General features: G+C 40.6%; 1 protein-coding gene across 2 annotated transcripts in view; it reads right to left on the bottom strand.

Moving 5' to 3' along the window:
• The window catches only part of myo6a (myosin VIa), a 173,263-nt gene that overhangs the window by 140,326 nt on the left and 18,408 nt on the right, over positions 1 to 14,529 (bottom strand). For both annotated transcript variants that reach the window (XM_046060244.1, XM_046060243.1), the window contains exons 2-3: positions 6,709 to 6,843; positions 1,339 to 1,408 (exon numbers count right to left, since the gene is read on the bottom strand). In XM_046060244.1, coding sequence (XP_045916200.1) covers positions 1,339 to 1,408; positions 6,709 to 6,825 — 187 coding nt within the window. In that variant the 5' untranslated portion in view covers positions 6,826 to 6,843. The remainder of the gene's footprint in view (positions 1 to 1,338; positions 1,409 to 6,708; positions 6,844 to 14,529) is intronic.

Here is a 14,529-nt window from a genome sequence, read left to right as displayed (position 1 = left end):
GGGGGGGGGGGGTCTGGGGGATCCTTTTTGAGCATTAAACACTTAATTTCCTGAATTCTGGAGACATTTTCTGCTCCGATTTACGGTGTAAATGTGTTTATTTATATAAAAAGGAAACAAAAAGTTCAGCTGCCAGGGGACAATTCATAAATATAAAAATATAACAGAATATAATGCAGTAATTATTTATTTTTTTTAGCTTAAGTTAACCTACTTTTTTGGACAATGCACAGTTGTTTCTTCTATAGTCTGCATTGCATGTTTTCTTTTATTTGTTAGTGTTAGTTAACATTTCTTTGTGCTATGTTTTTTTTTTTTTTTTAACAGAAGCTTTGAAAAAGTGATGTGGACAAAATCAGCCATTCCGAAATGTGGTGGGGACATGTCCCCAGCGTCCCCAGTGTAAATGACAACTATGTATCAATAAATGTCGTTATTATCAGGCAGCTTGCGTTAAATACGTTCAAGCCGTGGATCAACCAAAGACATATATATTAATATTAACCCTTATGTGCAGAAGAGGATCAGGGCCACGTGTGAAATTTTTAAAGTCAGAGTTTAAAGTCAGAATTTAAAAAAAGATATTCACACGTGGCCCTAATCCTCTTCTGCACTTTTGTACATTTTTCTTAACTTTTTTTTTGAGTTTGTGGTAATTTTGGCTGTTTTACAGCTTGTGGCATGAAATTTTGCAGGAACTCTTCTTTTTAGCAAAATATATTATTCTCACATGTCATTAATACTCTTATCTATGCAGTTTGTACCCTCTGGATACTTTCGTGGTTAAAAATTGACATGCCCAAAAAACTTCTATAAAATCATTATACATCAACTTTTCCCCTGCTTATACCAAATATTTAATAATTGTCATGATTTTAAATATATGTAGACACCTTCGTGGCAAAAAATGTAAAGAAGATTGATGTTAAATCATCATACATTAAAGAGAAGGACGCGATAGTATTTATTCTGTTTTTATGGTCACCTATATGGTATTAAGTGTTTTTAAAAGAAAGAATGGTGAAAATGTTGTTTTGAATACTGCTGATCTATAGGTCACACTGGACTGTGTATAAAGAAACAGATACAGCCCTGATGAAGGCAAGATGGCCGTCATTTTGATAAACGTTTTTACGACCGCAACAATATGGGATTGACTTAGATGAGATGCAAGAGCTGTGTCCAGTGCAGCTTCACATTTGTCCTGAGAGATGTCAGAGGTTAAACTGTAATGATTTAATATTTAGATTAAAAACAAGCATGATCTGACATTTTAGTGGAAAAAAAAAAAAAAAAGTATTTTTCATCCTAGAGACAAGTTTTAAAGATGAAACGTACAGTTATCCTCCACATGCTTGTTGACATCATCCTCTGCAGGGAAGACTTGGTTCACAGCAGCCAAAAACGTCTGCAAAGAAAGGGACAAAAAGAAATTATTAAGTTGACCATCATCAATCGTTAAGTCAAAAATCTCAAGCAAGTACATCATCAGGCATCAAAGTACAGGACCAAGTCTGGAATATATATAAGTCCACGGCTTCCCTGTGAATTTCATTTGTTGATTAGTCTGCTATCCTTCTTAGTCACCAGAGGCTGATATGATATTATCACAATACTTATTGCTATTTTTAAACATATTGCAATATAATTGCTTTTTTACAACTTCACATTATGTCCCTAAAGGAAAACTTTGTCTGTTTTATGTTGGTCTATCTCACTTTTCAGTCCACTAGAGGGTGCTGTTGAGTTACAATACATTTTATCACTCTAGTACCAAAAAGTTAAATTCTCTTGTGCAATTTATAGAATAAAAGATCACTACTTGGCGTCCATGTATCGATACAGTAATGCCAGGGAAAATATTGCGATACTATAGTGTATTGAATTTTACTTCTTAGGGTGAAAGAATCGAAGAAAAAGTTTAGAATAAGGTTTATGTTTGAACATAAACTTCTGATAAACAAACAATGATATTAAAGTTGAAAGTAAACCACCATTAACAAAGGAAATGGTTTTATGCTTATGTTTTTCTAGGGAAATACCCAAAAAATTGATGCGGTTTTGAATTTTCAAGAACCGTGGATTCGATAAGACCCGTGCGTTTGGATTCTGCTTCTCGGTTCCTGATTTTCTGCATCTCTCTGCTCCTGACTGAACTGCAGTGAGCATTTTACAGCCCATCAAAGTGTCTCTTATCTGCCAGGAGCCGCTACGCCGACCTAACGTCACCTCACGTGTTACGTCCGGACCGCAGCAAACGCTCCAAAGTCTGGCTTAGCTTCACTAAACAGCTGCAGTAAGTGCGAGGGAGGAAGCAGCGCCAACGTGACGAAGCGTTTACTTCAACACGGCGTGAATCTGAAGGAACAGGGAACCAAACACAGGTGAGCGGACGTTCACCCTTTAAACTGAAAGGAAACCAATGATGTCTACAGATGATTCAATATATATTTTTCTTAGAGACGAGTCCCCAGAGACGCCGGGACGAAGGGGAAGATGAACGCTGACAAGATCTGCGGTGAAGGGGTTGGAACCGAAATTCGATAAGTAGAATCGTAATCGAAAAAAATCGAAACGATACCGGACCCTAACTGCCTCAAGTTACCGTTTTGCTTGGACTTCATACTTCCCTTTATTCAACGTCTTTCTTTCTGTTCTCAGATTATTTCAGTCTTGTTTTCAAGCCCCGATACTTTAAATAATATATTCATCCAGAGGGATAAATATACCAGCTGCTGCGGCAGAAGCTGAAGGCCTGATGAATTATTTGGAGGCCGGCTGTAACAGGATCAGAGTGCAGGGAGGCTGGACCGAGACAGTGTGGACACCTCCACAGCTGGGACACACCACGCTGCATTAGTCTGGTCACAAAAAGAGTTCATACTATGAACTACGGTCATCTATTTTAATCTCTTTATCAGGTCAGAGGAGCGCCCGGCGGTGGTGGGAAGTAAACATCAGTCCTTCAGTGTCTCCTTGTCTTGTTTCAGATCTCAGATCTACTGCAAACTAACACTCAAAAGATACGAAAGCTGTACTCCGATTCCCCCTGAGGTTAACTTCTGCTCCTACAGCTCGATGCATTAGCCGTCTGCACGTTTCACATTCCTGCAGCTCAAACCGAGCGTGTTGAAGTAACACAGGACTGTTTATGAGGACACATGTGACCTGCAGGCTCTCTCTGCAAGGCCCAGCCATTTAATCTGCCCTGTAAAAAAAAAAAAAAAAACAACACAGGCACTGCGAGGCCTTCAGCGAGCCGAGGCTGCGGTGCCAAGATGACGTACGGTCGATTCATTATTTCCAGTGGTGGCATGTTGTTCCACATTCTCAGCCTCAAACTGGACCGAGTCCACAATCCTGCGCCGTGTGAGGAGAAGGGAGAGGAAGAAAGAGGAGGAGGTGTTGGGGGAAACCAACTGTTCACCCTTTCATCACCGGTAAAGGTGGAGAGAAATGCAAGCAGGGTGTTCAGATTGTCCCAGGCCCCATTTTAGGCTCATTTTCAGGTTTAAAACTTGTGTTCACTTCCTTTATCTGAGCACTCGCTTTTAGCTCCTGTCTGTCTCTACATACCAGCTACAACAAGCTTCCTAAATGAGGCAGAGAGCAAACCTGACGCCTGACTGTGTCTCTGGGGTTGCAAAGTCTCACGTTTAATCCGTCTGTTATTTCTAAATTTATCCGAGAAAACTCTCCTTCCTTTAAACATTGTTCAGCCACTCTCTCCATCACCAACACGGAGGCAGATCAAACTGTGGACACCATCTGGGATACACAGACACTAAAGAGGACAAAGAGCCGTCCATTGTGGCCGACAGTATGACAGCGTATCATGCTCTCCGTCCATCGCAGGAGGTTTGCCAGCGAGTGAGCGCAGCGCCAGACACTGGCACGAACTGGCTGCAGCAGGACAGGCTGGACATTGTTGTGACTGTCGCAGGCCTCGGCTGCCGCCCGGAAACTCGCTCTGAGGACAGATCTGAAGAGGATGAGTTTCCATGTGTCCAGAGGAACGGCTACAGTATAAAGATACTGCTCATCTTCCTCTGTATGGGGCATAGGTGTGACGTTTTGAGCAGTGGCAAATGCAACAATCTCTACCTATAAAAAGCTTTTAAAAGGTTCTCAGTCATCCAGGTCATGGTTATCCAAGGATAAGGTCTTCGAGCACCTTCAACAGAGTCCAGTTGGCCTTGATTTTAACCTTCTTTGGATCAGTAAGAGACAGTTTAGGGTAGGGCCACGGCTCGTTCGTGTCTGTCATGATCACGTGCCCAAGATGGGTTACAAAATCAGACCTTAAGACATGAAAATCTAGAAGCATCTACTTGACATGTTAAGTCACGTTAGCCGCCAGCCATACAAAATGAACTGCCAACAAAAAGAAGCTGTGCGCCGAGGCATATCTGGCACAAATAAGCATGCACCACACCGATCACGGAGACGGAGAGAGATTAACTGAAATCCTTTTGCGCCTTATCAACACATTGTGGTATTTTTTTATTTAGCTTCTGTACGGTTTTTCTTGGCTTGTGTGCAGAACACTAGTGGGTCCAGTAAGTCTCACCGTTCTGCTTTGGGTGGGAACCTTTAATCAGGTGACAAGTGTTGCTAGAGGAGACGAGGGGGAGCACCTACAGTTTTTTAACCCCTGAGCCAGACACAATACGCTTGGCGAGCGTTACTCTGTGTGGTGTGGAAACGTTTGACTAAAGGGACCTTTATGGAGTGTGCGATGGGATTCTCGCATTTAGCTGAAGGCCGTTAACGGTGAACAATAAATCTCGACAACAAAAAGGGATGGAGCAGACTTTCATCAGACGCTAGTAGGCTAATGGCGGTGCGGCGAGCACTTCACCTAGAAGCCCGTCTACGCAGCCCTCAGTGGCTTCAAGTTTAGATTTGTTTGCTGAAAAGTTATTACCCTATTACCCCTGTTTCTACTGCAATCATAGCGTTAAATAGAGATAAAATTGTACTTACCTCTCTTTTCTATCATTGTATGCATTGATTGCCATTGTGTCTCCACTTGTTTCTATTTTGTTTTTAATGTTTGTTGTTTTTGTATGTACTGACTTTGCACGTTGTCCAAGACAAATGTCCCAGTGATGGGACTGAATAAAGTATAAAGTAAAGTAATCCAAGTATTCGGTTAAATTCCAAGAGGTCTGGTTAACTTATTTATACACACTGCCATTTGTTTGAAATGCAAAAGGTCAAAGTCACAGTAAACCGGGGGGGTAAATGTCCCTGGATACAGAGGGTGCTCATGTCGAGTCCTGGGAGGTTATAAAAACTGTATAACTGGCGGCATCTTTGCAGAATAACTGCTGCTGCTCCAGCTGCAACTCGTTATGCGCTTAAAGGCAGACGTTTGTGTTTGGAGTGTAAAGTTTTCATTAATAAAATTACAAGAACATCGCTTATCCAAGAAGGAGAGACACAGCGATGCATAAGGTTAGGACCGCCACCCCAGCTGCGAACCTTAAGAAAACTTCTCCACTTTAAATGTTCCACATGTGATGGGCGACGCCACGCAGTGCAAACACAGCGCCGGCCCCGAGATCCGTGTTCCCATTTAGCGCTGACAGCACTGTGTTTTATAGGCTGACAGTACACAGAATTAGAGGGGAGGCCCTTTCAAAGGGAGCACTCAGTCACAGAGGCCTTCCGGGGAAAAGATTACTGAGACGGACACAAAGCTTTGGGGGTAACCACAGCGACGCGCTCTCAGCGACATTAAGAGCTTCGCCAAAGGGCCGATATGGCTACTCATGCAGCAGAAAAGTGAATTAAAGGCAAACTGAGGGGGGGGGGGCCGAGATGACAAGAAACAAGCCTGTTTGTCTTGCTTTGAAAAGCCACTTGACTTCAGGTGCTGCTGATTAAGCACATCAGACCTGCAGGCCGTAAAGCGCAGGTTCAGGAGGTGAACCGCTGAGTGTATGACGCTTTACTGCTTCCAGATCTGTGGCTACTCTTCCAGATGAGATTAGGCGACACATTAAATGGCTGACACACTGCAGGTCACGTGGTGGGATGTGTCCTTTGATTAAACATAAAAAGCCGTTGATTTCAGAAGACTGGGGGATGTGTTTACAAAGATCTTGGGATGATTAATCGACTTAAAACTGAACTTTGAAGGAAATCGTGAAGCCAAAAAGAAAAATAAAAAAATAAATAAAAAAAAAAAAGGGGTCACCAGCGTTTGTTTTGTTTCAGAGCGGGGATCTCACAGAAACTCGCGTGATCAAACGTGACTTCAGACAGAAACAAACATGCGAGGCAGAGCGCCGTCGGCAGCTGGCTGACCTTGTGTGTTTTGTGTTTTGCACAGAAAGGGAAAAAAAATCAGCAGGTTTATACATTTCACAGCGCGAGCAGACACAACACGCTGGGAACGCTTCCCGCTCTCATTGGCTGTTGACGGGTTTCTGATCGGAGGCTTTAAATCCTAAATATACCTCCGATCCAGTCAGTGACCTTAAGATTATGTCTGTACACCCCTCACACTACTTGATCATATCAATTATCCTCTAGTGTGCGGCCAGCATGAGTTAGAAACATGTACATATGGGACCAGCAGCTCCACTGTTTTCTCCAGTTACCAATTTTACCCAAGAAGCAGCTAAGCATCGTCCTTCGGTTACAATCCACAGTCGGACTCGTCCAGCTGCTGCGTCTGTAGGTTCAGAGCTCGCTCACCTTTCCCCTCTGTTTGAGAGGTTCGATGGTGAGGCTGTCAGCGCCGATGTCCACTATAGTTCCCAGCTGGAAGCCGTCCGCTGGGTGGGGCGCCCACACCGGCTTCCCATCCTCCATCGCACCGGTCTGAGGGCTCTGGAAAACACGACATATGAAACAGTCAGCGGCGCGTTTTCTCCACTCTGTGACGCACGATGATCTCTTTACCGGTTCATTCGTACGGTTGTTCCTGAGTTTCATTCTACAGCAAACCTGTTGGAGTCAAGCAAAGAAGCATTTCTGTCTTCTTAGTTACTCTAAACAGATTTATATCATTTTCCTCTGCACACAAGCTGCACACAAGCTGCAAAATGATATAAATCTGGTAGAATCACTAAAAAAAAACAAAAACTGCATGACCATCAAATACCTACAGTACACTTTTATTAACGCCGTAAGCATTAGCAAACCCAGTGAACTACACATAATATAATAAATCTAATAAAGTTACAAACTGCTTTAGAGTGAAAAAACAAAGAACAACAACTAAATAAATAAAATGTTATGAAATAAACGTTCTGCAATTAAAGCAAAGACATAAGAAAAGCTATAAACTTCAGATCGCTGTGACTTTAGGGTAGAATTACTAAAAAAAAAAAAAAAAAAACTGCATGAAAGACAGTAAATAATGTATTAAATCCTAATGAAACAAAGTAAAAGCCACCTCATAATAAAACGTAGTTTAATGTTTAATATGTTTTTGTGCTGATATTTTTTTTGATGTTCTGTCATATTGTTGTATATTAGCATCCTCTCAATAAACCTAATCAAAAACCACTGAATCCTAAAATCTTTATGCCGCATTTAAACATGTTTTCAGTAATTTCACTCCTCTGATCCGAGTTTATGAGCTATTAATAAAACTTTAAAGCACATTTTTGTTATTTTCTGTTAAAAAAAAAATCTCTGGCACGAGATCCAAAGATTATGTTGTATTTTTTATTTTTTTATGTTGGCTCAAATCTCCTGCATCTGTAACAGTAGGAGAAGTTGTTTTGTGGTCGCTTCAGCTCGGGGTTGAATTATCGGAGCGATCCTCCAACTGCATCGACTCACATGTGTCCTGAGCTCTCCGGGGCTTTGTGGCCGCCAACAAACCAATTACAGTGTTATCGAGTCAAACTAGCAGCTGATCGTGTTACTGCGGTGATGTTGTAACAGAGTGACGGCCTTTCCCTCGGGGACGACCTCTGATTCTCACGGCCTCGGCAGGGGAAAAAACATCAGGGACAAAATGTTAGTTCAGGTCATTTACTGCTGCTGCGTAACCTTCAACTCAGAAGCAGAAGATGTGTTTTTATGTTTCATTTACTTTTACATTTTAACAGTTCAAATTAAGTGGCTGCACATTTTACACGTGAATGATTAGTCGATTAATTAGTTGGAGACGTAATCTTGGACATAATTTACTGTTTTTCTAACCTTTCATGTCATTAATGATTATCTGGCTAATCATAAAAATGATTAGTTTAATCAAGAATGGAAATAATTGATAGGAAACAATTAGGCTGCAATTAATGATTATTTTCATTGGTCTGTAAAATGTCGATCAGTGTTTCCAAAAGCCCGAGATGACGTCCTCAAATGTCTTGTTTGACCGCCCAAAACCAGTCAGACCAAGACCAAGGGGGGGGGGGGGGGACTGAGTCAAGACCAAGACCAGTTCCCCAAATTACATGACGCACAATAAAATGTTGAATGAGATCATCCGTACTTCTCAAATTGATCGTATAGGATTGTTAACAAACCAGACAATGCAAAAGCAATTTATTGATATTCCTAGAGTTATGTTCTTGACTGGTCTTGAAATACAATCCCGAGTCCTCAATGACCGAGACAAGACAGAGTACAAATGCGGTCGAGTCCGAGACGAGACCAAGACCATCAAAAAGTGGTCTTAAGACCGGTCTCGAGTACTACAACACTACCACAACCCAAAGATATTCAGTTTACTTTCACAGAGGAGGAAAGAAATCAGAAAATATTTATATTTAAGAAGCAGGAATCAGAGAATTTGTACTCTCTTTTTTTTCCTCTTACAAAACAACTCAAACCAATTAATCGATTATCAAAATAGTTAACAATTAATTTAATGGTTCACAACTATCAATTAATCATTGCAGCTCTAGTAAGCAATGATAAATAAACTATTTGCGTTCGTCACGCGGACCCTCGTGTACTGGGAAAGCAAAATCCTTGCCTTGGGCTGCTTTGAGTTGACTGCTAACATTAGCATGCTAATGGCAATGTTAAAATGTCTAGCGCTTAGCATGTTTGCATGCTCGTTTTTGCAGATTGCCAGATGGGAATCTTGCAATATGTGAACCTGCTGGTGTCAGGGGTTCCTCAAAGTCATTAGCATTGATTATCTGGAGAACATCAAACAGTCACGGCGATCCATCCAACAGCTGTTGAGATATTTCAGCCTGGACCAAAGAATAATGCAGCTGAATGACGTCACTTCTGACAGACTGGGCCCCGCTCTCCCTTAAACACCCGTCACGCCCTGAAATCTACAACAGAACCCAATGAATGTTTCCGTTTTATTCATTAATAAAACTTAATAACAACATGTTTATTAGATTGTACTCTGCAGGAATAATGGGATTATACAGAACTATTTATATATATATAGCTTTTCTTTGTTTTGATATCGGCATCTGCCGCTGAAAAACCATCGGTCGACCACTAACCAGCATGAATGTCATCAGAGAACCGTAGCTGCAGTTCATTACTTCCCACCTCTGTTGTCTGCTTGAACACAAGCAGCCAGAGAGACGAAAGACCACAAACCTCCACCGTGTGTGTGAGGAAACCTGGACCCACGTGGGGAAGCGAGGGCTCCAGATGATGCTCCGTTAGAGGCCTCATATAATCCCACAAATGCCACGCAATTTAGTTTAAGTTTAACATGTTAAATTAGTATCTAAAGTATTGGTGAGATGGGTTATCCATCAACCAGAAACAAACCGAACAATTCCGATGCCAGCTAGGCGCGTCCTGGCACTGTTAATATGAATGAAGTTATGTCTTACAGTTTCCATCCAAATCCTGCAGCAGAGGCCTGAGTGAAGACACAATAATAATAATAATAATAATAATAATAATAATAATTAAGGGGAATTTTCAGACTGGAAAGCACCATCAGTCCCACATACACCGTCCTGCTGCCCCAAATACTCACTAGAGCAACACATGTGGATTCATCCGCCGGTGAAAATAGTCCCTAACAAATGCACTAATTCCTCCTGCAGTGAGCAGCTGTTTTAGGAAGACTTTTTTTTTTGTTTTTTTTAAATGAAACTACATATTTGTGAGGCTTTTTTAAAGATTTACATCTCCAGTAGGAACCAATGGGTTTTGGAGCTGAGAGCCGCAGACAGAAAGACGGCACAGAGAGACGGACAACAATCTTTTCGTGATTTTTGCTGACAATAAAAAAACAGATTTACAGCCTTAGAAATGTAGCTGCCAACGTAAAGCAAAAGCTTGAAATAGGACCTGTTCCACCCACCTAAAGCTTTTGTGACTTATTACTTTCCACTTTTTGTCCAAAAAGTCTATATAGGCTTAATTAACCACTCCTAAAAAAAAAAAATATACTTGCTGTTGGACCACTCTGCAAAACCCTGCATTACATTAAATTACAAAATTCAAATTATTAAACGTCTTCAACATCTGCACATGACAACAACGTTATGGGTAAGGTGCGTTTGTGGACGTTAGGAAAAACATTGTATTTGTGGTTAAAACCGTCTTGTGCGTGACAATGTGAGGGAGATTTTCACCTGGATTCCTTCCTGAACGAGCCGTAGAAACAGGCGTGAGCCCTGTGCAGCGTCTGAGGCCTGAAGGTAGGATGACTAAATGTAGATCAAAGGTTACTGGTAACTCGCTATCAGGGCTGTAAACTTTCCCCAGTGAACACACAGGCATTGTGATATTAAAAAGGGGCCTTTAGAGGAGACATAAATCCTCTCTCTGCTCAGCGCCCGGGAGCAGCAATATAAATCACCTGCACAGTATAAAGTCAAGAGAAAGGGAATCATTTCATCCGACACCATTAAAGTTTGTGTGAAGACTGGCTGGGACGACTTGGAGACAAATTGGACTCAGACTTGGACAGTTGGACGCCTGATGAGCCTCTTCTGGTGTGACTTTCGTGTCCCTGCGACTATCTGCTAATATTATCTGACCCACAGCTTCACAACCACTGGACTCTTTGACCAGGATGTTAAATTATGTCCTTGCTGAGAAGGACGCTGCGATGGCAAATGGATAACAGAGGACCAGGAAGAATCACAAACCTACTCCTTAAATCTCAAAGATGTGAGTTTAATATCCAAGCCACCCTACTTCCTGATAAACCCTGTCAGGAGTTAGAGCTGCCTTTACAATAATGACATTTACAGAGTGAAATGGTGGCACAATTCTTCAAATCATGACATAAAAATAATACAAAAACATATTTTAAACAGCATCTCAACGTCTCCCTAAACACCCCCAATGGTAAGTACATGTAATAAAAGGTTTCATATGTGCATAAATGTTGCCAATTTCTAATATCCTAAGGTAAAAATAGATATTGAAAGGTTCAGTGTGTAAGTTTTAGTGGCATCTAGTGGTGAGGGGTGCGAATTGCAATCAACGGCTCACTCGCCGCTCGCCCCTCCCTTTGCAGGCGAGCAGGAGAAGCTACGGCGGCCGACGCGCTCTGTCGGCTCTTGTGCTAAATAACAAGCGTGGTCCTGCATTTCTCCAAATTTCACTTTTTACTTCTAACGAACCAGATGATGACGACAACTAATACTACTACTACACTTCTGCTTCTTCTTCTTTGTACATATTCAATGTAGTGAAGAAACGCGCTCTGTAGAGCAGTTTGTCCATTTGGGCTACTGTAGAAACATGGCGCCGCAACGTGGCGATGTCCTAGTAAGAGGAGACGCGGTGTGCGTAGATAGAAATGTCTCATTCTAAGGTAATAAAAACATAATGGTTCATTATTTAAGGTCTTTACACACCACTGAAAACAGACTTATGGATCTTATATTGCATTTCTGGCAATAGGTCCTCCTAAATATTACACACTGGACCTTTAAAGAGTGAAACATTATGTTGAGGATACATCTAACACAGTCACTAAATCAGTAATTTAATAAGTTTTGGGATCACTTACTTACACGTAACACCACAAGTTAAAAAAATCCTTTATTACAAGTAAACGTCTTGTATTAAAAAACGTGTTAATCAGCTAAAAGTTAAAGTACTCATGATCTGGCGGTGTGGCACATATTAGTGTTGCGTTATTATATACTTATTACTTACTTATTACAGGGTTGAATCTGGTCCTCCAAAGTGAAGTGAATTAAAAGTACCTTGCAACAGTATTTAAGTACGATACTCGAGTAAATACTGTATATGTACTTACTTTCCACCACTTGAGTTAATGCATCTGACAGAGTGTCGTGCTTCAGGTTAATGAAAACTTTCACAACTCCCACAGGGAACAGTCGGGTGAAACTGTCTATCAAATGGCTTTCAACATCAACCTCCAATCAATATAATAACTTTCCGTTATAAATGAGGTCAATTAAAGTTGATGCAGTTCTCCAGAACAATCTGATTAAAAGGCTACAGTCAGTACAGTCACATAAAATGGGTCTGATGCAGTCTGACTGCAGCACCGTGAGCTATGAAAAGGCAAGATCGAACCAGCTCCAGCCGCTCTGTGCAGCCCACACACACGTCAACATCTTCCACCAGCACGCAGGATGTGATGCAACCACCTGAGCTGGTAAACTGGGTTGAGCAACAGCAATAAAAACTGAAAGATGAAAGCGTCCTCGAGGGTTATAATGAGGGTTATTTGTGTTTTATGCTGCGTTCCTGCAACCTGGGACATCAGATCAGGTGACTTCCTCATGGAGACATGCAGCAATCCAAAAGTAGGACGATGCTCCAGGTAGGTGAGGCGCTGACGTTGTTGAATTTGAACGTGTCGAGACTGCTCTGTTTGGTAAATCTATAAACAAAACGTATTTAAGCCAAACAATACCGATTTGGATATTTGACAATTTTAAAAATCAGATAAATTTTTTTGTCTTTTCATAAACACGTGACATAAATAAAGATTATCTCTAACACGACATCATGCAGTTAAAATTAACTTTATTTGTATAAAAAAGTACAAGGGGAGCTGCAGGTCGCCCTCTGGTGGACAAACTCAGCAACAACACCACTCATAACATGATTAAAGGATCCATCTTCAGTCTCTTGGTTTCTTATTTTAATTGTCCTTTATCAGCAGTTATAAAAACTGATACTAATTTATCTGCTATTAGGCGATAATATCGGCACGCCAATTTATACGTCAGACTCTAATACGTAGATAAGGCTGCGCTAACTCGATCGGCCGAGCTCAAAACAGACAGTGATGAAGGGACGTAACTTCCTTTTTAGTAGTCAGTAAGCAGAATCAAATGTTAAAGGAATCCTCCGTTTGTTTTTTTTATCTGTCCCATTTCCGAACGGTTTGTAAACTATCAATCTGTTTATAATTTCTTCAGTTAATTGTTGTCTATAAAATGAAGAAATATGATCAGTCTTCCAGACAAGCTCCGACAAACAGTCCAAAACCCCGAGATATTCCCCTTACAGTGATTTAAAACACACTTAAGGAGCTGATGTTTGAAAGTGCTGCTGAATAAATGATTAAATGTTTAATTGGATTCTAAACATTGCTGTCAATGTGGACTCACTAACTGATGGTGCATCATTCCTGCACTAGTCTACATTACAGTTATCCTGATAACTTAATAAATGCAAGGTGGCTGAGTTCTAAAAAAGGCTCGTATGCAATAAAGAACAAGTATCAAATAAGAAAACAGAACTGAAGATGGGTATATAAAAAGGATAAAAATGTAAACATAAAAGCTAAATATACTGTATGTAATGTAAAAATTCAAATACTTCCATTGTTTTGTTTGCAACAAAACACTGAAATGTGAAAAGCCCGATTACCTGTTTTTATTTTCCATTAAATTATTTTATTTATATTTTATACACTGCACTCAGGATGAATATTAGAATCAGATCTTCCTTGCTTTTGAAACTCAGTTGGTTTCTCCTCTTATAAGTAGTCAGAACAAGTCTCAACAGGGCCGAGTAGAATATCTAGTAAAGTTCTCCGCTGTGCAAACAATCTGGATTTTCGGTGAGGATCATGAATAAGAGCAAATAATTAAATATGGTTGGTATGGAGGTTTGACTGGCGTGAGAGATGGGAAATCAAAAAAGCTAAACCATGGAAGGTGAAAAGATTCATAACCCATTAGAATTATGGATGAACAAATACTTTATTTTCTATTTGACTCTTTAAAAATTTAAATGTCTTTTTTTTTTAATTTCATTCTGTTGTTTTTATGTTTTATGTAAAGCGCTTTGAATTGCCGTGTTGTTGAAATGTGCTACACAAATAAACTTGCCTTAAGTTTGTTTTTTTTGCCCAGAGTGTAGCTGGGATGTGTAATATAATATGCAATATAAATATGTAAAATGTACTTATTATGTCACGGTTGTAAAGCAAAATTAAAATGACATCTGCACACGCTCACTTGCAAATATGCAAATAAGCAGGACAGTGTGAAGGATGTGGCCTGAGGGAGGAATGCCTTCTTTTTACATGCTCAATATCTTTTATTTGCTTTGTCACGCATTTCTGACATCAGGTTTATTGTACACCAGACTCACACTGCAGCTAAAATGTATCCCCAAAAGTCT

This window comes from Micropterus dolomieu, linkage group LG10 (assembly GCF_021292245.1).
Source record: "Micropterus dolomieu isolate WLL.071019.BEF.003 ecotype Adirondacks linkage group LG10, ASM2129224v1, whole genome shotgun sequence".
NCBI lineage: Eukaryota > Metazoa > Chordata > Actinopteri > Centrarchiformes > Centrarchidae > Micropterus > Micropterus dolomieu.
Note: the sequence above shows the minus strand (reverse complement) of the source record. Positions and strands in the feature narration are given on the sequence as shown.